The sequence below is a fragment of the Talpa occidentalis genome, unplaced genomic scaffold (genome assembly GCF_014898055.3).
Source record: "Talpa occidentalis isolate TD23 unplaced genomic scaffold, MPIMG_talOcc4v2.1 talOcc4.6, whole genome shotgun sequence".
Taxonomy (NCBI): Eukaryota; Metazoa; Chordata; class Mammalia; order Eulipotyphla; family Talpidae; genus Talpa; species Talpa occidentalis.
The window spans coordinates 96,623,554-96,645,994 of NW_023604972.1; the positions used below are offsets into that span (position 1 = coordinate 96,623,554).

Genomic DNA, 22,441 nt, shown 5'->3' on the forward strand with positions numbered 1-22,441 from the left:
AACCATATTTTTGTGAAAGTCATATTTTTGTAATTGAAAACATCTTTGACAGGAGTTTTGATAAAATTAAATTCAGCTTTGTAGAACTCTATGTTGTTGTTGAGATTGATTTTATATATTTATGCTAATATTACTACTATTTAAAATAAGTTAAACATGCCTATATATTAGCAACATATCAAATATAAATCACCCCAGCATGAAACATTAATGTAAACCACTTTATAAAAACCCCATCCTGAGAAAGAGCAGCATGTTAAAATCACTTGTGTTCAGAAAGTGTTCTGCGAATGGTTCTGTTAAAGAAAGTTTGTTTTCTTAACATTTGATGTCCTCGGGTAACAAAATCAACATTCATCTGTATTTAATGAAAATAGATTTGGAAAAAGCAACAGGTGTTTTGGTAATAAAAAACTATTCATGGCTTAAATTGTTAGGGTGCACTGTTTTCTTTATTATAATTACTGAAACAAGAGATTTTGAAATTAATCTGTGCTGTATAGACTTGGAGAAGGGAGTATAGGAAGTGACCTTATTGCTCTTTGGCTATCATGTTTAGTGTACAACCTTACAACCTAAAGTAGTAGATTTTAAGATAATTTATTTTCAAAACAGATAACATGTAACTACCAGAAATCTAGGAATATATTTTTATTGTCATCACAAAAATAACACATTCATAAATATAATGTAAAAGAGAAGTGAGGCATATTTCACTTTAGATAATTGTATAAGAACTTTATCGTGAATGTTAAAATGCACCAGTTTGTTTATATTTCCAGTATTGAAATGTTCACGTGATGTCTGCATTTAAAAGAAATAATTGTTGACCTAAAACATGGATAGAGTGAATAATTGTATGAAAGACATTTTTAAATATTCATTTGATCAGAGAAGAAAGCAACAAATAAATTTTAAATAAAAGTTCCATAAACATTGCCTTCTTGATCTGTCTTTCCTCCCTCTCTCCCGCCCCCTTTCCTCTCCCCTTTCTATTTCTCTCTTCCTCCCTGATCTCTCCCTTTCTTCTTTTACTAAAAAACTGATTTTGCTCAAATATTATAGTTTCTTATTGTAATCTAATAAAATTCAATAAATAGAGGCTAGGTCCCTCATCTTGGTGAGGTAACTAGGGAGGGCTTACAATTTCATCCCTGAGAGATTTTTACATTTTGTTAGTTTATCTAGAAATCCATATTTTCTGTAACTATACAGGTATGATGTCGGGGTGCATTCAGAACCATCCTCTTGCCCAACTTTGATAGTTAGTGATTAAATTGTTTAGTTCCCTAAATTCAGGACTCAGGGCAATTATTTTACTGTTGTATTATCTGTTTGTTACACTTGTAGGCAAGGTTTAGCTCTTGACAAGGTCTTAAATTTAAATTTTCCTGACTATATTTAATGTTGTTATTATAAAATTTTTGATAACATACAATACGATGCACTCTATATGAAACAGAAAAGCTTAAACTTTATCAAATTTCCAATTTCCTCCTAAACCTTTTAAAAAATACGTGAAGTGTTAAGGAAGTTAATTTTTATCTATTTGGCTGTTATTCCATTGTTCCTCCTGGATTATTATCCCTTTATCGGCAGATATTGTGTCTGTTATTTTTTTAAAAGGTAATTTTACTAGGACAATGTGATTTTCATGATACTAACAGTATATTAGTTTGCTGATAAGGAAGAGTACATTTATCCTAATTCTAGCTCTGCCATTTTCAAGGTTTATAATCTTGTGTCCTTAATATCTCTTGAGCAAAAATTCCCTCATTAAATATATATGTAACAGTGATATCTATCTCATAGTACTATTATGATTCAGTAAGTTAATCCAAATGGAACAAATAGAATAATGTTGTAGGTGTTTATTATTTCTAATTATTTTGTCCCTATGCTAAAATGTCTTAAATTATTGCTATTCTCTGTTCTGTGTAAGTATACATCTCATATAGCCCATGTATGAAGAGTAGATATAAATGATAAGCATTTTGCTGTGGTCAGAATGTTTGTATCCCCTGAAATTCATATGTTGAAATCCTAGTGCTCAGTGTGATGGTATATAGAGCTGGGACCTGTATGACATGATTGGCTCATGAGGGCAGACCCCTGATAAACAGTATTAATAGCCTTCTAAAAGAGCTCAGAAAAGCACTGTTGCCCCTTCCATATATGAGGACACAGCAAGAAGTCAGCAATCTGTAACCAGAAAAGAACCTTCACTGAAACACCTATCAGTCTTCCAGTCTTCAGAATTAAGAGAACTGTGTTTATAAGCAACAGCTTATAAAATACCACAAACGTCTCTGTTTGATTAAAAACAAGAATAAGCATTTTATTGAATAATCTCATTAAAATTTAGAAATGTGACCTTGCAGTGTTGATTTTCTGGTTTTGAAAGTATTTATTTCAGTATGTTTTAATTTAGAATACAAAACATCCTTACATAAAGATCTAGTCTAACCCAATAATCTTTGTGGTTAGGAAATTTAGATCTAGTAAAGTTAATTTTTAAGTCACTCTATGAAGTGACTTACCAAATAGAGAACTTGGTTTTCTAATTAACACCAAGTGTACTTTTTGCTACTCTGTGCTGACAATACAGGCTCTAAAGATGGCAAAAATGTCTTTGCTGTTCAAATAATTGAGTAGAATATATGCCCAATTGTCTCATATAATTAGGATGCTTGAGATGTGGTCTTTTTGCTGCCTGGTAGCTGTTCTATCATTACTTTTCTAGTCAGGATGAAACTCAAAGTATTCCCCTTCCATATACCTGTTTCTGCTTAATCTGTGCCTCTCCTTGAAATCATTCTTACACAACACTGTAGATTAATATTCATCAAATAAAGTCAGCATCAAAGGTGATAGCCAAGAGAATACATATAGTCTTTCGTTTGTATTGAATCAGGACCTCAACCAGAGGTTACACAAAAATGTGTTAATTCTGTTCTAAGATTATACCATTAGCTTTTAGCCAAATGATTTATGAAATCCATAAATTCACTCTGCAGTTCAAATTGGTAAAATAAACTGGACAACTATTTAGAGAGTAAATTTAAACCACTTTCAGTAGACAATTAGAAAAATAGCATGACCTACGCAAGAAGTGTTACTCCCTGTTGAATTCTCATTGTTGAAGTCCCTGTTTCTGTCACTCTGGTGTTTTCTCTGTCATGTTATTGTCTTAAGTGTCTTTCAAGTTTGTTTGTTTTTTTTTTTTTTTTTCTATCTCTGGCCTTAGTTAGGCATAACACTTCTCACATTTATTTAGAGCATTTATAATTTTTTTATTTTCCTATGTATAATATATATTGTTTATACATATAGATCCATTTATTTATCTTTATAACTACACAAACAGTAACACAAGTGCAGACCTTTTTCTGCTTCTGTTCTTTCCCAGCTGTGTTATGATAACTTCCTTTGTGTAACTGTATTTTTTGGCTGAGCTATCTGGTAGCCATTATTTACAAATAATATACTCCTTTGTAAAAGGTTAGAATATTCTCCAGTAGGGCAGTTTAAATACTGACTCTAATTTATTGTATTAAACTTTGAATTCAGTATTTGCTTTATAATGAATATTATAGTCTTTTTTAAGAAGTTTTTTATGAGTAAACAAGTCAAACTTTTATATTGTTATTTTTAAGTTTGTATCTAACTACAAAACATTTGCTATCATAAATTCTATTTTACGTATAAAGTCTGAAGTATTTTTCTTGGGTCTATTCTTGTTCAACAATATTTTGAGCACTTACAATATAACAGACAACAGGATGGATTATTTCTATAAATTATTTTATTATGAAATAATTATAAAATATGTAGAGGTACATGCAGAATTCACTTCATTGGAAAGACATTTCTGGATAGTTTTCCCTTTTATATAAAATTAGATGCCTAAAAATTACTAGCCTTTTATAGCAACACTTTGTCCATTTTATTACTAAACATCTGTGCCAAAGTTTATTTTATGAATTTTAGGGACAGTGAAGTGTACATGTAACTCTCTGAAGCCAACTATACCATTATATACCCACTACTCATTTCATGATTTACAAACCTTGAGAGATTGGAATCTTTCTAGTAATTTATGAATTATAGTGGAGTGGCATCACATATGTAGTTAACTTGATCTTATCTGTATTTGCTAGGTAAATATAGATTTTATGAAGGAAGAAGAAAATTTCATTTTTGGACATCTGTGCTGATTTGCTCCTATTCCACTTAACAGACTTATGTCCACAAGCAGTGCATATGGTAAATCCTGACAAGATATGTACCAGTGGGAAAAATGTATGAACTTATGTATTAGTAATATTTGAGGTTATTAATAAAGAAATGTAAGCTTTCTATAGGTAGCCAAGCTAGGAAAGAAAACAAAGAAAAATTGTTCTTTCCTTGTCCAAGAAAGAAAACAAAGAAAAATTAATTGGGAACTTTGGAGGTATCTTAGGAGCCTTCAGATGAACTAATATATCTCCATGGAAGATTAAGATAATGATATTAAACTGGTAGAGCTAGAAAGGTGACTCTTTCTGTATTAATCATAGTTTGGTATCATAAACTGAAAGCCGTGAGTAATTTTCCTTCTGAATACAGTTTCTCTAGGAAATGCTATGGCATTCATTAAACATCAATGCATGTACATTATCATATAATTTTATATACACTGTGTGTTACTGTATATGATGAGAAGTTAAAGAATTTTCAAGGGTAATTTTGATTGTGATAGTTTGCCTAATGAGCTAACATTACAATAAGATTTAATCCCACTGTATTCCTTAGGAGACTCTAAAATAGTTTTTCCCTACTTCATTTTTCTTAATTGTGGCCTCAACCACTCCTTCATACTATAGTAATAGGTGCAGAAAAAGATGATATAGAGGAACAGAGAGGGGACATCTCACCAAGGCTTCTAAAGGTTTCTACACATTGATATCTTTACTGAGCTATCAAGGATGGGTGGGAGTTAACCAGTTGAGTGGTTGGTGGTAGAATACTATTTCTGGAAGGAGATCACATGTGCAAATTCTAGAAGCAGAGAGAGAAAGAATGGTGTAGCAGGCAAAATTCAGACTAAAAGTAACTGAATCCAAAAAAGAAGATGATAGTTATTAAAGTACATTAGGGAGTTTTATCCTTGTCTTCAAATAAAGGCCATGACTTGATCAGGTTTGCAATTGTAGAAAAGTTCTGGATGTTTTCAATAAATGAATTATAATCTGAATTAATGAATTGTAATGGGCTTTGGCCATTTATGAAAAGCTATAGCAATAATCTAAGCAAGAGATTATGGAAATATTGGGGATGGGGAGAATTATTAGAGAGATTTAAGGACTTTTTTTGGAGATGCTGATTGGATGTGCAAGATGATCTTCTGAAAGGCATCAGGACAACTTCCAATTTGACTCTTGAAATCTTATAGGATAAGTATTATGAAGGCTTTATTCTGAGACTGCACAGTACTAACACAGCATGTTGAAGCTGAGGAGTCAACACATTGCTGACAATGCTTGCTAACAGTGATTATGAAACTTGCTCAACAAGTCTCATAAATATAAAATCTAATATATAGAATATGTACTTATAATAAGCTAATAAGTTCCCCGATGTTATTATCTTTGTTGAATTGATGCTTACAATATTTTTGTTCTACTTGTGTAATTTTAAGTATTATAACAAGCAAATATTTAGAATATTTGCTTTAAAAATAAAAATTACAAGGATTTATTGAAAAAATGTTTATTAAAATTAATAAATTAAAGGTTGACCAAAATAAAAGAAATATTAAAATGTTTATTAAAATTAATTAATGAAGGGCCTCCCCGGTGGCGCAGCGGTTGAGCGCTGGGTTGCGAAGCTGCCCGTGACCTCTGCGGCGCCGGTTCGATCCCCGGCTGCTCCCCGGCCACCACAGGAGGGTCCCACATGGCGTGCAGACCTCTCCTGCCGCCCGCTGCTCCCCTCAGCAGTGTACTTCGGTCCTTCTGCCTGCTCTGCTCCCCGCTCTGGCTCTGGTGAATTCTCTCGCCCTCTCGCGCTTCTGACTGTACCCAGTGCATGTATAAAACAAACAAACAAACAAGTAAAATAAAATAAAATAAAAGCATGCCTCTATAAAAAAAAAAGAAAAAAAATAAATAAAATTAATTAATGAAGCACTGTATTATAAAGAAAAGCATGTAGATGTTTGGCAATGAAATTTTGGAAGAAAATTTTTCTCATTTGGGCAAGACATTTAATGCAATACTAATGTAAAAGTGCTTCACAATGACCTGAAAATCACTTAGATTTTCTCGGCGAATTCAGATAATATATGATAATCATATTTAAAGCATATAAGAGCATGGTATTTATTTTGCTATACTAGCATAACTGTTTGGTCTGATGTCACACCTAATTTTATAAATAAAAGCTTTCACAGAAGTATGTGTTTTGCCCATAGTTACTAAGACAGTGATTAACAAGTCAGGTTTATGCTTCTTTTGAAGTATTTTATTAATTTAATCTTATATTATCTAAGTTATTTGACCATTTGTCACAGAATTTTCCTTAATCCTTCTTGGTAGAAGATTGTATTTGATTTGTAAGCCAATCGGGATAACTTGTCTAGCATTGCAGATCCAGGAACCTCCTTTATGGAAAGCATTCCACAGTGTTCAAAAAGAACTTTTGAAACTTAGCCTCATATTTGCCTCTTTGTAGAACTACTACAAACTGGCTAAGCTATATCAAAGAGACCTTAACTTCACTGTAAAGTGTGCCAAGAAGTACAAATAAATATATCAGAATTATTTCACATTTTTCTAAGATTAAGACATAGTGCAAAATGAAGTGGAATAGCCTATCATTAACTCCATTATTACATTTGATAAATTCAATCAAGTTCTTCTTCCTACCCCTGTTAATATTCAAAGAGCAAGTTTATTACCTACATTAATGCTTCTCACCTACACAGTTCACCAGATAACTGTACACTACTTCACATTCGACACTTTCATCATGTTTTGCTTTTAGCTTGTTAGTTAACCTAGTGATCTTGATCTAGTTCTAGCAAGTTAACCTAGAGTCATTACAGATAATATGGTGGAAGCACATTATTGAACAAAATAATAATGAACTGCAAGATTTCCTTATCATTACTTTAAAAAGGTTGCAGATTCCATTTGTTTTTGTCTATTTTTTGCATTTATACTAGTTAAATGAAATCCTTTCTAAGTCCTCAAAAAGTCTAGGTTTTATTAAAGGTTGACCAAAATAAAAAAGAGTGAAATTTCAAAAAGCTTTAAATCTCTATGAAGGAAACACTAAAAAATATCTTAAGCTCACAGAGGTCCATACCTGATTCATGTACAACAATGAAAGCTTTATGTTGGCTCAAAACATTTGAAGATGTAGGTCATAGGCAGAGGTGCCTTTCTAAAGCTGGTGAAAGCTAAAAAATGTAGTTTTTTTTTCCTGAAAATTTATTAACCATTACAACTGCTTTCCAAGGAATGTTTGTTATTTTTAACTACAAGATGATATAAATTGAAGGCCAATGTTGCTCTTTCATAAACTACTTCCCCCCACCAATGTTTTAATTTTTTTATGTTAACTAAACTGGCAGCAGCAGGCATAATCAACTGTGTGGTCTTCAAAATAATTTTAAGCAGCCATTGTTATTAACTCCCTTATTATTAAGAATTTGTGTGAAACAACTGACATTTATTGAGGAGTTAATATTTGTTCAAGACCATGCTGTTTGTCTTATTCTAATAGCAAGTAAAACTCAGCTACTGCCTTCATGGAACTTATAAATATTTTACAAATGTGGTAAAATCCACTAGGAATCTTGTCTCTAGTTCTGCCCTTTACTTGACATATTACAGAAATTCTTAAGTTCCTTGGCTGAGAAAATGTGTATTAACCATAATTTTGATATTATTAAATGAAATAAAAACTTCTATTATTCATTGTATCAGAAACACTTAATATCATTAAGGTATTAATGAAATATGTTTATACAAACAAAATCAAATTGAGATTTTTAAAAAAGAATTAAAAGATCTTTTTGGCTGTCTCTTATAGCTTCCTAGAGACAGAAAAAAAATAATAATAAAAAGGGTAAGATAATGCCAAGCTTTTCCAAATCAGAATAGTACAATTTTCACCAAACTGCTATTTGTTATGAATATAGAAAATCCAATCTTCGGTGGCTGTTTTTAATATTTCATCCATTTGTTCATTTCAGAAATGTATACTAAGTATATAAATATTAATTTTATTTCATTTCAATATAAAATATTGAGACAAAAAACAAAATCCCAACCTTAAAATACTACACCAAATAAGACTGAAAGTTTATTTTATTTTTAAGATTTATTTATTTTTATACAAGAACCGGGGTACAGGCCAGGTGCGCGGAGGGTGAGTGGATTCACCAGAGACAGTGGGGAACAGAACAGGCAGACTGACGAAATACACTGCTGAGGGGAGCAGCGGGCGAGACAGGAGAGGTCTGCTTTGCCATGTGGGATTCTTGCTGGCTGGCCGGGGTCGAACCCTCACTGCAGAGGCTGTGGACAGATTCACAGTGCGGCACTCAACCTCCTGCACCACCAGGGAGGCCCAAGTCTGAAAGTTTAAAACACAAATTATTTCTTTCATCAAGAAAAGCACCCAACCAATGACTTGGGCTACATTGTGTCTCTGTAGTTTGTCTTACTGACTAGTATAATGATAAGCAAAACAACTAATATACTATTGGTCACACCATACTTCAGTAAGCAACATTGTGAAGTGACCTATCTTGAGATAATAAATTTCTTATCTGACCAAACAAGCAAACATTGTTTTCCATCACCATTCATCAAGCATCCATATTTTCAAATCTGTAATCAGTTGCTACCCATTTTTCACAACTTGAATAACTTCCATAACCATCTTATGGAAAGGTTAAGGATCTAACCTATTAATCAGCAAGCAGCCACCAAATAAATTGATAATGAATACCGCACTTAAAAGTGTGTTTGTGGGCCTCCCTGGTGGTGCAGGCAGTTGAACGGAGCCCTGTGAAGCTGTCTGCAGCCTCTGCAGTGTGGATTCAATCCCAGCGGCGGGAGAGATACCCACATGTCACGGCAGACCTCTCCTGTCTCACCCACTGCTCCCCTCAGCAGTGTATTTCAGTCATTCTGCCTGTTCTGTTCCCCACTCTGTCTCTGGTGAATCCTCTCACCCCACACCTCTGGCCTGTGTCCCGGTTCTTGTATAAATAAATAAATCTTTGAAGAAAAAAATAGAAGTGTATTTGTGTATGCATGTGTGCAAAAGCTTGTGTGCACATGCGCATCTGTGTGCATATACTTTTCCAAGTCTGTTTCTTACTGTCTCTCTCTTTTTTTTTTTTTTTTTTTGACCAGCACAACTGAAAGTCAGACTTAATAACAAATGCTGTTGACGTTGTATAACACAAAAGTCATCTTTGGAAATCTGATATTCTCAATGTCAGAGACATGGTGGACCACCAAAGATAAAGCACAAACACATTTTTAAAAAAAACCAACAAATTGCACATATTGAATATTGTTATACACCAAGAAAATAGTTCATTTAAAAAAATTCATAGTTTTAATACTAATGAATTTCATTCTTTAAATCCTAAGAATTCAGAAAATATTTGAGTGTTTTCTGTTATCCAGAAGATACCATCTATTCAAACGTTTGTAACTGAGCTGAACAGAACTTATAGTTATTTGCAAGAAAGCTGTAACCTTAAATCATATAAGCAAACATAAAGGAACTAATTTGACAGGTCTAAGTAAGGCACATCTTTCCAAATTTACTTTTTTTTTCCCCAAATTTATCTCTGATACTTCAATTTTTCTTTCTCATTATCAAGCTCTAATTATAATCTGATTTCTTACTTTTTTTTTCTTGTATGGATATTTCTCTCTTGAAAGCATAACTGTCAGTATCAGAAGACTTTGAAATAGATTTCTGAAAAGAGAAAATTAAAGCATTAGCTCAATGCAAGAAAACTGACAAGAAATGATTGGGCTTTAAAATTTATTCTTAAGGATGTTTCAGAGTGAAATAAAGCACCATACCAGAATTGAAGCCATGCAGTCCCTTTTTTGGTAGTTCCTTATATTGCAGCACAGCATTCTTAGTTTGGTCACACTTGTAACAACTTATCTAATATTTATAAGCTCCTTGACAGCAGGGACCTTGTTTTTCTTATTCACAGTTAGTGTAAGACAGAATAGCACAGTCTTTAATACTTAATAATTCCTCAATAGGTATTAGTAAATGAGTTCTGTAGTAAAAACTTATTTTGAATTTATGTAAAGTACAATATACTTCCAGATGAAGTCTAGGGAAAACTTGAATCCAGAGGTCCATAAATAAAGAAGTTGTAATTGGAATAAATAGAATACACACTTAAAAATTAAAGTTAAATCTTCCTATTTCTCGTGTATTATACTATTGGGTAATATGTTGAGGAGATAGTCAAATATAAGGCATAGCCTCTCATTGTATGGTGCTCATAATCCCAGAGGAAAAGGAGCTATACATAAGGAGAGTAACAATGCAAGATAGTATGTATAACATGAGTGGTTCATAAAGAAAGAAGCAAGAAATTGGAACTACAAGGGATGACTGAAATGAGTTGGGCTGTGCTTGCAATGGGAGCACGCAGTTAAGCCAATAGCAGAGTGGAGGACCTTCAAAATAAAAATTAAGAAACAAAGTGAAGGAACCCTGGCGCTCTTGGAGTAGTTTATATACTATAGTAGAAGATTTGTGGCAGGTATGGTTAGAGAAGCAGGTGATGATTGTAGTGGGATTTGGTTTTTGTTTTTGTTTATTCATTCTAAATGAGCCTCAAAAATAAATAAGAACGTAAACCTGTTATACATTCCTAAAAAGTGCTAAATACCACAAACATCTCAATTAAGAATACTAGTCTAATATTTTATATTGTTAACTGCATGGCATGCTTCTAGAATGTTACTTGTCAACATACTCTTTGATAGACTTTTCATATATAGAGAAAATTTTATTCCATTTTCTGTAGTGAGAATAGACTGCTATTTATATGTACTAATGGAAGAACTGAGTAAATTACTAATTTAGGGGAAAAATACAACTTTTTGTTTCATCATTGGTGCTATCTTGTTAAAATGATATTCTAAGAGTTGGCACATACAGAACATGCTAGTTCACAGAGAGATCTACTTCACTTAGTGGAAGTTACATTTTTATATCATTGCAATCATATGAATTTTTTTAGCAGACAATTCATATTAATAAATGTATAAAATTTATAATTTTATTTCTTGAATCATGTTGAGAGAAGTAACCTATTTTTACTAGCCAAACATGAAAACAAAATATTCCATTAAAATGTTAATAAGTTTTCCACTAACTAGATTCAAATCTGAATACAATGTGGTTGGTATTTGAATGCCAAAGCTTCACTTCATATTATTAAAGTGTTACAAACTTTGGGAACCCACTGCAAGTTTTTTGTTCTGATGTGGCAGTTTGCAGATAGTACACATTTTTTTTTCCCACAGTCCAGAGACCATGATCAGAACCTCTTTCATTCACTAATTTAATCTGTGAGCTAACTTGCCATGAATAATATGCCTTAGGACATTTTTGGTTTATTTGATTTGGGTGGGGGGTGGCAGCTGGAGTTGGGAGTGATGGTAATCTCCAATAGAGTTTTGTAGCTATCTTTCTGTGTGTGAAACTATATATGTCTCATGATGAGGAAAAAAAATAGTCATGAGATAATAATGAAAACCTGATAAAACAAATTATAAATTTAATGATTGTTATAATATTGAGGTATAAGTGTTTAATGGTCAGAGACTCAAGTTTTACCAGGTAGTTTAACTCATGGCATTTATACAAATTACTGGCAGTTTAACCAACAGTGTCATTTAGGGAAGCCAGTACTCTGTCACTGTCATGTCTGAACTGCTGCTGCCAAGTTCCTGCGGTTCTTCTGTCAGATCAGAAGAGTGTGGCTTTTTTATGGAACCACCTTTCAAAATAACAAGGCTTTTATAAAGATGCCTTGTTTTCTGGATGCAGTGAACTTAATGAGAACTTGAAATTCATTCTATCACTCTGCCAGTCATAGGTTAGCTGTAGTAAGTTAATTGACACTATTTTTATTTTCCTTTTTAAAAATGCCTGAAAATGGATGCCAGACACTGTCATGATAAAGAGTCTGATGATAATATTAAAAACTGAGAATGCTGGGCCTCCCTGGTGGCACAGCGGGTTGAGCGCTATGTTGTGAAGCTGTCCGCAGCCTCTGCAGCACTGGTTCGATTCCCCGCTGGCTAGGGAGAAACCCACATGGTGTGGCAGACCTCTCCTGCCTCGCCTGCTGTGCTCCCCTCAGCAGTGTTTGGTCCGTCTGCCTGTTCTGCTCCTCACTTAGTCTCTGGTGAATTCTCTCACCCCCGCCCCACGCCTCTGATCTGTACCCCAGTTCTTATATAAATAAAAGTAAATCCTTAAAAAAAAGCCCTTGAGAATCTTGTAGGTGGAATCTTAGGAAAAAACTCCCCAGTCAGTATCAAATTCATTCTCTTCTGCTTGGATTTAAGTTTCCAAATTTATTTAACCTATCTCTGTCTCCTTTTATTTTTTCCCCTTCTTTTCTGTTGCCCAATCCCATTTCTTGCATCTCTCTTGCTCATGAGCTCTTACTCCAACTAGGTCACATTTCTATTCATTGCACATTTCTATTCAGTGAACATTTGTCATTCTTTTCAACTCTGTTCAAGCTCTTCCTCATAGCTGAGTATGTATAACGTAGCAAACTTAATGTGAATTGATTTTTTCCCTTAAAACTGGGTTCTCAGGTCTTGAAAGTGAAAACTTGAGTTGTTGCACTTAAAACTATGAAAAGTTATGAACAATGTAGACATTTTGGAAGACTGTGTATTAGACTTCCTCAGATGTAGTTCAAATCCCATCTGTTGTATATAAAACAGCTTTGCTTGTTTGGAGACTCCAAATCATTGTTGAAGGGATCCAGTGTCAGAACTGAAATGATATATCCAATATTGCAAGCAAATGGAATGAAAGGACCTACCCAACACTAACAAAGTAGAGGACAGGGGTGGAATGGTTTGAAATTTGAAGAATGCTTAAGATCCCATATTTTAATACTTAGGTGCTTGGTGTTAGCAGAGTGCCTCTATTTCCTGGCCTCTGGCATTGCAGAATGAAGAGGAAAAGATAGGCTGAAATGTTTTTTTTTCTTTTGCTAAAGCTATCAAAATTATCAAAACTTTATTTTTAAGTATATGTAAATATATTAAGAGAATTGATACAATTTAATATACTGTTCTTGCATGTGCAATAGTGAAGGAAAAAATGTTTCCCATGGTTCAAATACAAACCAATAAAGATATATTCTATTTAAGCAGTAATTTTTCTGATATGCTAATCCTTTCTCCCATTGACAGTGTTAAAGAGAGGCTGCAGTTTAATTGCCTTTAGTTGCCACAAGAAAGGAATGAAGATGGTATAGTGAAATGACTGGTAACACTAGGTCATATGTGACTTTTAGCTTCTTTGTAGTAAATAATGATAGCCACTAAGAAGTGTGGGGTTAGTAAAATATATATTAAGAGATTAAATTTTACCACACAGCCAAATAACCATTAACCAAATATTTACTAACAAGTAAGTACAGAGTTATTCATGAATCTGCCCTACAAGCTTGAAGAAATTCCAGCTGTCTGTCTTTTTAGGTGTCCTAGTCACTCTCTTATTTAAAAGGTTCACTTTTTGTAAACGTAAGGATTCTTGAGAGAGGAATGGTTGATCTTCCTGGTATCAGGCAACCATAATTATCAACAGTTCTAAATGGACACTAAAGCACTTAAAAATTTAGCAAAAAGCATCATCTCTAAGAGTAAATAAACCTTATTAAATTCTTATGTCCTATTTATAATTTTGTAGGAGAGTATCTTTAAAATAGTTTAGCCAATCTGTGTACTTCCAGTTTCTTTAATTGTACTCATGAGAGCCCATATATGCAGTATCATATTTGTTCCGTGCTTTTTCATCAATAGATACACATTGTGATTACTCAGTGTTACTTAGCAAATTAACAATTATTGATTGATTTAGAGTAACAAACGTACCTCTAGCTGCCCCCCTTGGGAGTATGGTATTAGAATCCCAACAAAGTTCTCCTGGTTTGTGTATTCTTTGCTATCACCACCTGGGTAATAGCTCACTCTGACTATCACATGCATTTAGTCACATAACAATTTAAGGTAAATTCTGGACTTTACAACAAATAATATAACCATTTCACCTATAAAATATCCTTTTGAAAATATTCTCACACTGTTGGTGGTAATGTAGACTGTTCAAGCCCCATGGACAATAAAATAGAGGTTTCTCAAAATATTAAAAATAAATCTATCATACTATACAGCAATTCTACTCCTAGTGATATACCTGAAGAATGCAAAAAACACTAATTCAAAGGGATACATGCATTCCTGTGTTCACTGCAACATTATTTACAATAATCAATCTGTGGAAACAACCTAAGTGCCTAAAGACAAATTGGTGGATTAAGAAGATGTAGTATATACGTAATGGAAAACTACACACTTATCAAAAAAGATGAACTCTTGCTATTTGTGAAAATGTGGTTCAAACTGGAGGGCATTATGCTAAGTGAAATAATTCAGAGAAAAGTAAATAATAATGGCTTCACTCACATGTGGGATATAGAGAAACATGATTCAGACAAAATCAAACCAAAAACAATCCATAGATTTTTTGATTTCTTCTTCGGATTTATTGTTTGTGTATAAGAAGGCTACTGATTTTTGCGTGTTGATTTTGTATCCTGCCACTTTACTAAACTGATTGATTAGTTGATTTAGTTTTTCTGTGGAGTTTTCGGGTTTCTCTATGTATATTATCATATCATCTGCAAACAGTGATAGTTTGATTTCTTCTTTTCCTATTTGGATTCCTTGTCTGTCTTTCTCTTGTCTTATTGCACTGGCTAGGACTTCCAGTATTATATTGAAAAGCAGTGGTGAGAGTGAACATCCTTGTCTTGTTCCAGATCTTAATGGAAATGCTTTCAGCTTTTTGCCATTGATAATGATGCTGGCTGTTGGCTTGTCATAGATGGCCTTTATGATGTTGAGGTTTGTTCCTTGTATCCCAAGAATTTCAAGGGCTTTTATCATGGATGGGTGTTGTACTTTGTCAAAAGCTTTCTCAGCATCTATTGATATTATCATATGGTTTTTATATTTCTTTGTGTTGATGTGTTGGGTAACTTTGATTTATTTTTGGATGTTGAACCATCCTTGTGTCCCTGGAATGAACCCTACTTGGTCGTGGTGAATTATCTTATGGATACATTGTTGGATTCTGATAGCTAAAATTTTATTGAGGATTTTTGCATCTGTGTTCATTAGAGAGATTGGCCTGTAGTTTTCTTTTTTTGTGTTGTCCTCCTTTGGTTTTGGTATTCGTGTAATGTTGGCTTCATAGAACGTGCTTGGTATTATCCCTTCCTTCTCAATTTTTTGGAAGAGTTTGTGAAAGATAGGCACTAATTCGTTTCTGAATATTTGGTAGAATTCATTTGTAAATCCATCAGGTCCTGGGCTTTTGTTTTTGGGGAGGTTTTTGATTACCACTTCAATTTCGCTGATTGTAATTGGTCTGTTTAGGTGTTCTATTTCTTCTTTATCTAGCTTTGGGTGATTGTAGAGTTGTAGGAATTTGTCCATCTCCTCTAGATTGTTGAACTTGTTTCTATATAGCTGTTCATAGTAGTTTCTGATTATTCTTTTAATTTCTGCTGTGTCCATTGTGATTTCTCCTCTTTCATTTGTGATCCTGTTTATTTGTGCTTTCTCCCGTTTTTCCTTTGTGAGCCTGGCTACCGGTTTGTCTATTTTATTTATTTTTTCAAAGAACCAGCTTTTGGTTTCATTGATCTTTCGTATTTTTTTTTAATTTCTATTTCATTTTTCTGCTTTAGTTTTTATTATTTCTTTTCTTCTACTGGTTTTGGGGTTTTTTGTTGTTCTTTTTCTAGTTCTTTGAGCTTTGAGATTAGGTTGTTTCTTTGAATTCTTTCCTGTTTCTTGATGTGAGCCTCTATTGCTATATATTTTCCTCTTATTACTGCTTTTGCTGCATCCCATACCATACCTTTTATTATTGAAACAAAAAAATCAAATACTTGGGAATAAATCTAACAAAGGAGGTAAAGGACCTATACAAAGAAAATTATAAAACACTGTTAAAAGAAATAGAAGAAGACACAAAGAAATGGAAAGACATCCCCTGCTCATGGATTGGAAGAATAAACATTATTAAAATGGCCGTCCTACCAAAAGCAATATACAGATTCAATGCTATTCCAATAAAAATTTCAATGACATTCTTCAAAGAAATAGAACAATTATTGATGAAATTCATATGGAGCCACCAAAAACCCCGAATAGCCAAAGCTCTCCTGAAAAAAAAAAAAGAAGGGAATGGAGGCAACACACTCCCAGACTTCAAACTATACTACAAAGCCATAATCATCAAAACTGTCTGGTATTGGAATAAGAACAGACACACAGACCAATGGAATTGAATAGAAAATCCAGAAATAAACCCACAGATTTATGGTCAACTAATCTTTGACAAAGGAGCAAAGAATATGCAGTGGAGCAAAGAAAGTTTGTTCAATAAATGGTGCTGGGAAAACTGGGTCGCTACACGCAAAAGAATGAAGCTTGACTACTACCTCACACCATGCACAAAAACCAACTCAAAATGGATTAAAGAACTAGACCTAAGACCTGAAACCATAAAATACATAGAAGGAAATATAGGTAAAACACTACATGACATGCACATCAAAGACATCTTTACAGGCACATCACCCAAAGCAGTGATAGTGAAGGCAAAGATAAACAGCTGGGAATACATCAAATTAAAGAGCTTCTGGGCCTCCCTGGTGGCGCAGTGGTTGAACGCTGGGTTGCGAAGCTGCCCGCAGCCTCTGCAGTGCTAGTTTGATCCCCGGCTGCTCCCCGGCCACCGGAGGAGGGTCCCACATGGCACGCAGACCTCTCCTGCAGCCCGCTGCTCCCCTCAGTAGTGTACTTTGGTCCTTCTGCCTGCACTGCTCCCCACTCTGGCTCTGGTGAATTCTCTCACCCTCCCGTGCTTCTGATTGTACCCAGTGCTTGTATAAATAAATAAATAAATCTTAAAAAAAAAAGGAAAGAAAGAGCTTCTGCACAGCAAAAGAGACAATAACAAAAAACAAAGAGAATCCCCACCAACTGGGAGAACATTTTGCACACAACACTAATGATGAAGGACTGATCACAAAAATCTACAAAGAGCTGGAGACTTAACAAAAACAAAGAAAATAAACCAGTCAAAAAATGGGCAGAAGAGCTAAAAAGAAACTTCTCTGAAGAGGAAATGCAAATGGCCAACAGGCATATGAAAAAATGTTCACCATAACTTGTAATCAGGGAAATGCAAATCAAAACTACAATGAGATACCATCTTACACCAGTGAGAATGGCACATATTTAAAAAACTAGCAGCAACAAATGTTGTCGAGGTTGTGGGGAAAAAGGTACTCTCCTGCACTGCTGGTGGGAGAGCAAACTGGTCCAACCACTGTGGAGAGCTGTGTGGAGCTTCCTTGACCTACTAAACATAGAGCTTCCATATGATCCAGCAATTCCACTCCTACATATTTACCCAAATGACACAGAAACAGTAATTCCAAAGGGCACCTACACCCCTATGTTTATAGCAGCATTATTTACAATAGCTAAGATATGGAAACAACCCAAATGCCCAAAAATAGATGACTGGATCAAGAAGATGTGGTACATATACACAATGGAATATTACTCAGCAATCAAAGAAGATAAACACATGTAATTTGCAGCAATATGAATGGAGCTAGAAATGATCATGCTCAGCGAAATAAGTCAGAAAGAAAAAGAAAAATACCAGATGGTCTCACTCATAGCAGGAATTTAGAAAACCTAAATAAGAGACCAGGAAAAAGACTAATCAATGCAAAGTAAAAATCAAAATCAACAAGCAACTATAAACCAGAGCCACACTACGGGGAGATGGGGGATGATTAGGGAGGAGTGGGGAGAGGAAGAACTAGAGTCAAAATAAGGGGGGAGGTGCAATTGTGTGGGGAATATAACCAAAATGAAAATGGATACATTGTACAAAGATGAAAAATGATGTAAGAATTATATAAAATAAAATATTAAAAAAACAAAATAAAATAAAATAAAAAATAAAACAATCCATAGAAATCTGACTTAAAATTGTGGAGACCAAAGACAGTGGGGCTCAATGAAATATGGTGAAGGGTTAAGTGTGCCTTGTTGGTAACACTTGACTGAAGACATTTTAACCTATATACCCCTATATTATATACAGTATTGTTAGCTGATGTTCCCTCAAATAAATAAATAAAATATATTTGTGTGTGCCAATGTGTATGCCATTATTAGGAGTGGTGAGAGAAATAGTAGAACTTTTTGTTTACTATATTTTAAAATTTTTATCTTATATTTTCATTTAGATTCAATTATATTTCTTCATAGATATCCAGCATATTATTAAATGCAGTCTTTCACCACTTTACAAGGCTAGCTACCATTTAAGTTTATTTACATGTCCTTTAACTCTGACACTTTTGTTAGTTTTGTTCTTAAACAAGCATGTTCTTTGTTGATTGCTTATGTGATTGAGTAAACTTAGGTGAGATCTCAGTTTGTAACAAATCAGAAAACTAGAAGTATCTTCCTTAAATAATGAAAATGGCAAATCCTTCATCTTGAACACCTTTGGAGAAACACCCTTCTCTATTCCCAATACTTTGTTAGGAGTTAATAAAAAAAAAATGTACAAGAAATCCAGTGGTACTTATGTGTCTTTGTAACATAAACAGTTTTGAAAGTAAAATACACTTTGAGGATATTTAACTAACACTTGAATAAGGAATAATTTTCCCATTGAGGAGAAATATTTTTTAATTTTCAAAATAATAAAATATAAAGCCAGAGGCTGTGTGATTTGGGAAAGTTACTTAGCCTCTCAGAAGCCTTGTTTTCTTCATTAAGTAAAATAATGCTAGTAATAATTCTTCAGCATTATTATTTTTTCTAGGTGATTTAGAGGTGATTTTAGAAGTGATTCTAAGGTACTGATTTCTATTTCTAGTACTGCAACATCGAATTTTACTTATAAAGCATAAAGGGAAGGTTGTTGCCCAAGAAAGACAAAGACCATTTTGATCAAATCATTCTGTGTTTATGATTCCCTTTATCTTATATTGATATAAAAGTATTACACACTAACTTTGGTTATGTTCACCAAATCCACATAATTTTTTAAGGTTTGTTATATTTTAATTTTGTTACTTTATATGGTTGCTAAAGCAGCAAGTTCTTTACTTAAAAATTACATGTGTAATTTTATCAGGTTACATTTTTATGTCACTTTATTTTAGCTACTTTAAGAAGAGATGATTCTATTTTTTCAAGTCCTGATGTCACTGATATTGCACCAAGTAGAAAGAGGAGGCAGCGGATGCAAAAAAATTTTGGGACAGAACCAAAAATGGCTTCTCAGGAACATCAACTTCAAGAAAAGGAAAAGTAAGTAATTTTATTCTTTGCAAAGCAGTGGCATAACATTTCAAAAATCTAATATATAGCTTTAAATTTTTATTTTTGAATTTACGTAAAGCTATTTTTAAGAGAAAAAAACAATAACTTTGAAATTGTGAGATATTTTCTTTGGTATTTGGTTAATTCCTATTAATATTTAAAGCAGAAATACTAAAACTATAGATAAATTGTTTCTCTTGTGGTTTTTACAGATTAATTAGAAATGACGTGTAGGATACTAAAAGTATTAGAATCCAACTTGTGTTCACTAAAGTGTTTCAGTCCAATTTACTGCCTTAAAGAGACCCATATATCATTCCAATTAGTGTCTTGGTTTGGTTATGCTTGATCTTTTTTCAAGTAAAATGTCTCTTTTTCTTCAACTTTTACTAAATTTTCAAATTATACAGCTTTCTTCTCATTGTTTATTCCTCTTTATATCAAACTATCCTCCTTCAATCTACATTTCAATTTAACATTTAATTAACACAAAGACAATGTGCATTTATAAAGAGTAGTAGCAGTTGAAGACAAAATGAATATGCAAATCATTTGTAAGTTTGGATATATGTAGGAATGCTCAGGGAACTTATTATTCTCTAAACTTTCATTAATTTGGTAGAGTAATTAAACAGTACATTGTGACATATATTACAAAATGTAATATTTTTTTTCAAAGTGGGGGTCCTGAGGTCCACTGTGGTGATCCACAAAGTCATCCTTTCTTCAATTCTCTATCCATGTGAGGCAGGATTTTCTTCATATATTTCAATTAAAGTAACATGTCAGGGCCTCCCTGGTGGTGCAAGGAGTTAATTCTCAGTACTATGAAGATATCTGCAGCCACTGCAGTGTGAGTTCAATCTCCAGCCAGGGAGCTACCCACATGATGCAGCTGACCTCTCCTGTCTCACCTGTTGCTCTCCTCAGCATGCAATTGAGTAGATTCCCCTGTTCTGCTTATACTCTGTCTCTGTTGAATCCTCTCACCTCCCCCAGCCCCATACCTCTGGCCTATATCCCAGCTCTTGTATGCATAAATTAATAAATCTTTCTAAAAATATAAATAAAACAACATGTCAAATGTAAATGCTTATGATATTGTTATTCAATTCAGCCATCAAACAGATGTGCAAAAGTGTAAAACATTGCCTTCACTAGATTTTGGGGGGATATGTGATTTTTCAGAAAGAATATACTGGGTTTATTGTTACTTTAAAATGAATCAATAAGTAGGGCCTCCCCTGGTGGCGCAGTGGTTGAGCACTGGGTTGCGAAGCCGCCCGCAGCCTCTGCAGCACCGGTTCGATCCCCGGCTGCTGGCGAGGGTCCCACATGGCACGCAAACCTCTCCTGCTGCCCGCTGCTCCCCTCAGCAGTGTACTTTGTCAGTCTGCCTGTTCTGTTCCCCACTCTGGCTCTGGTGAATTCTCTCACCTTTCCGTGCTTCTGACTGTACCCAGTGCTTGTATAAATAAATAAATAAATCTTAAAAAAAAGAAACCATTAAAAAAAAAGGAATCAATAAGTATACATTGATTTTATCAGTTTTATTTTTAAATATGGCAAATATAGTACATTTAAACAAAAACTAGAGAACTTCAGTAATTTTCAAAAGTGTGAAATCCATCAGAGAAGATGTGAGCCTAATCCACTATGCTGTTATAAACTAGTGTTGCCTCAATAAAGAAAAAAAATAGTGTAAAGGAGTCCTGAGAGCAAAAAGTCTTAGAATTCTGCTATTGACAATAAGACTTCCAAGACAGGCAGAAAGCGTTCAGGAGACTAATAACGCTGGTGGGAGGAAGTTTTGGGGTTTCTTATATAAAAATAAGTACTGCACATTTAACAGTGGAATTGTTCTTATTTGCCTGTCTATAGTTGGGTTTTTATTCTTGCCAAAGTCAACTTGATCTATTTTTTCTTGAAAATACTGCCTATACTATATGTTTGTCACCAGATAGTTTAAGTGAAAACCCATTGTGCACTCAGCTCTTACTGGTTTGCATTTATCATCTAAATTTGGTCATTAGCTCTTAACCTTCTCTCTTCATTAAGTGTTAATGATCTATTTTGAATAATAAGCCAAAAATATATTTCCAATTTGCAAACATTAGAGTAGCCAAAGTATTCCTATAGATTAATAAAGGAAAAAAATAAATTATAAGTAGATCAAAATATTGAGAAAAGTCTTTACTTCATTCAGTCAATCTGTAAGCAAATGAATAATAGTATTAATTAAGTGCCCGACATAATACTGGATGCTGAGGATTCAGGAGAGTACAAAACATACACAGCCCTTGTCTTCATGGACCTTTTTGTCAAATTGTTTTTTGTCTGGTAAAGCTCTTAGGGTCTGAGAAAGAATAAAATATTTGGCTTTATGTTGGAGAACATATTTCCAGGTGGGATGTTGCATGTAATAAGGAATGGAAGGAACAAAGAAGAGTGGAAGTGTGATGAAACTCAGGACTCCCAAGAGCCTCAACCAAGCCCAGTTGTACAATCCTTGTTAAAAATTCAGCCTTTTCCCATGTGGATTATGGCATTTCTGTTTCTCACATCTACCTTTTTTTTTTTTTAAAGATTTATTTATTTATGCATACAAGAGCTGGGGTACAGGCCAGAGATGCGCGTGGTGAGAGGGTCCACCAGAGACAGAGTGGGGAACAGAACAAGCAGACTGAAATACACTGCCTAGGGGAGCA

At 33.9% G+C, this 22,441-nt stretch overlaps 1 protein-coding gene across 4 annotated transcripts in view; it reads left to right on the top strand.

Annotated features, from left to right (window-relative positions):
* XRCC4 (X-ray repair cross complementing 4) overlaps positions 1–22,441 on the top strand; it is a 193,636-nt gene that overhangs the window by 96,825 nt on the left and 74,370 nt on the right. For all 4 annotated transcript variants that reach the window (XM_054688311.1, XM_054688310.1, XM_037530437.2 and 1 more), the window contains one exon: positions 19,574–19,721. In XM_054688311.1, coding sequence (XP_054544286.1) covers positions 19,574–19,721 — 148 coding nt within the window. The remainder of the gene's footprint in view (positions 1–19,573; positions 19,722–22,441) is intronic.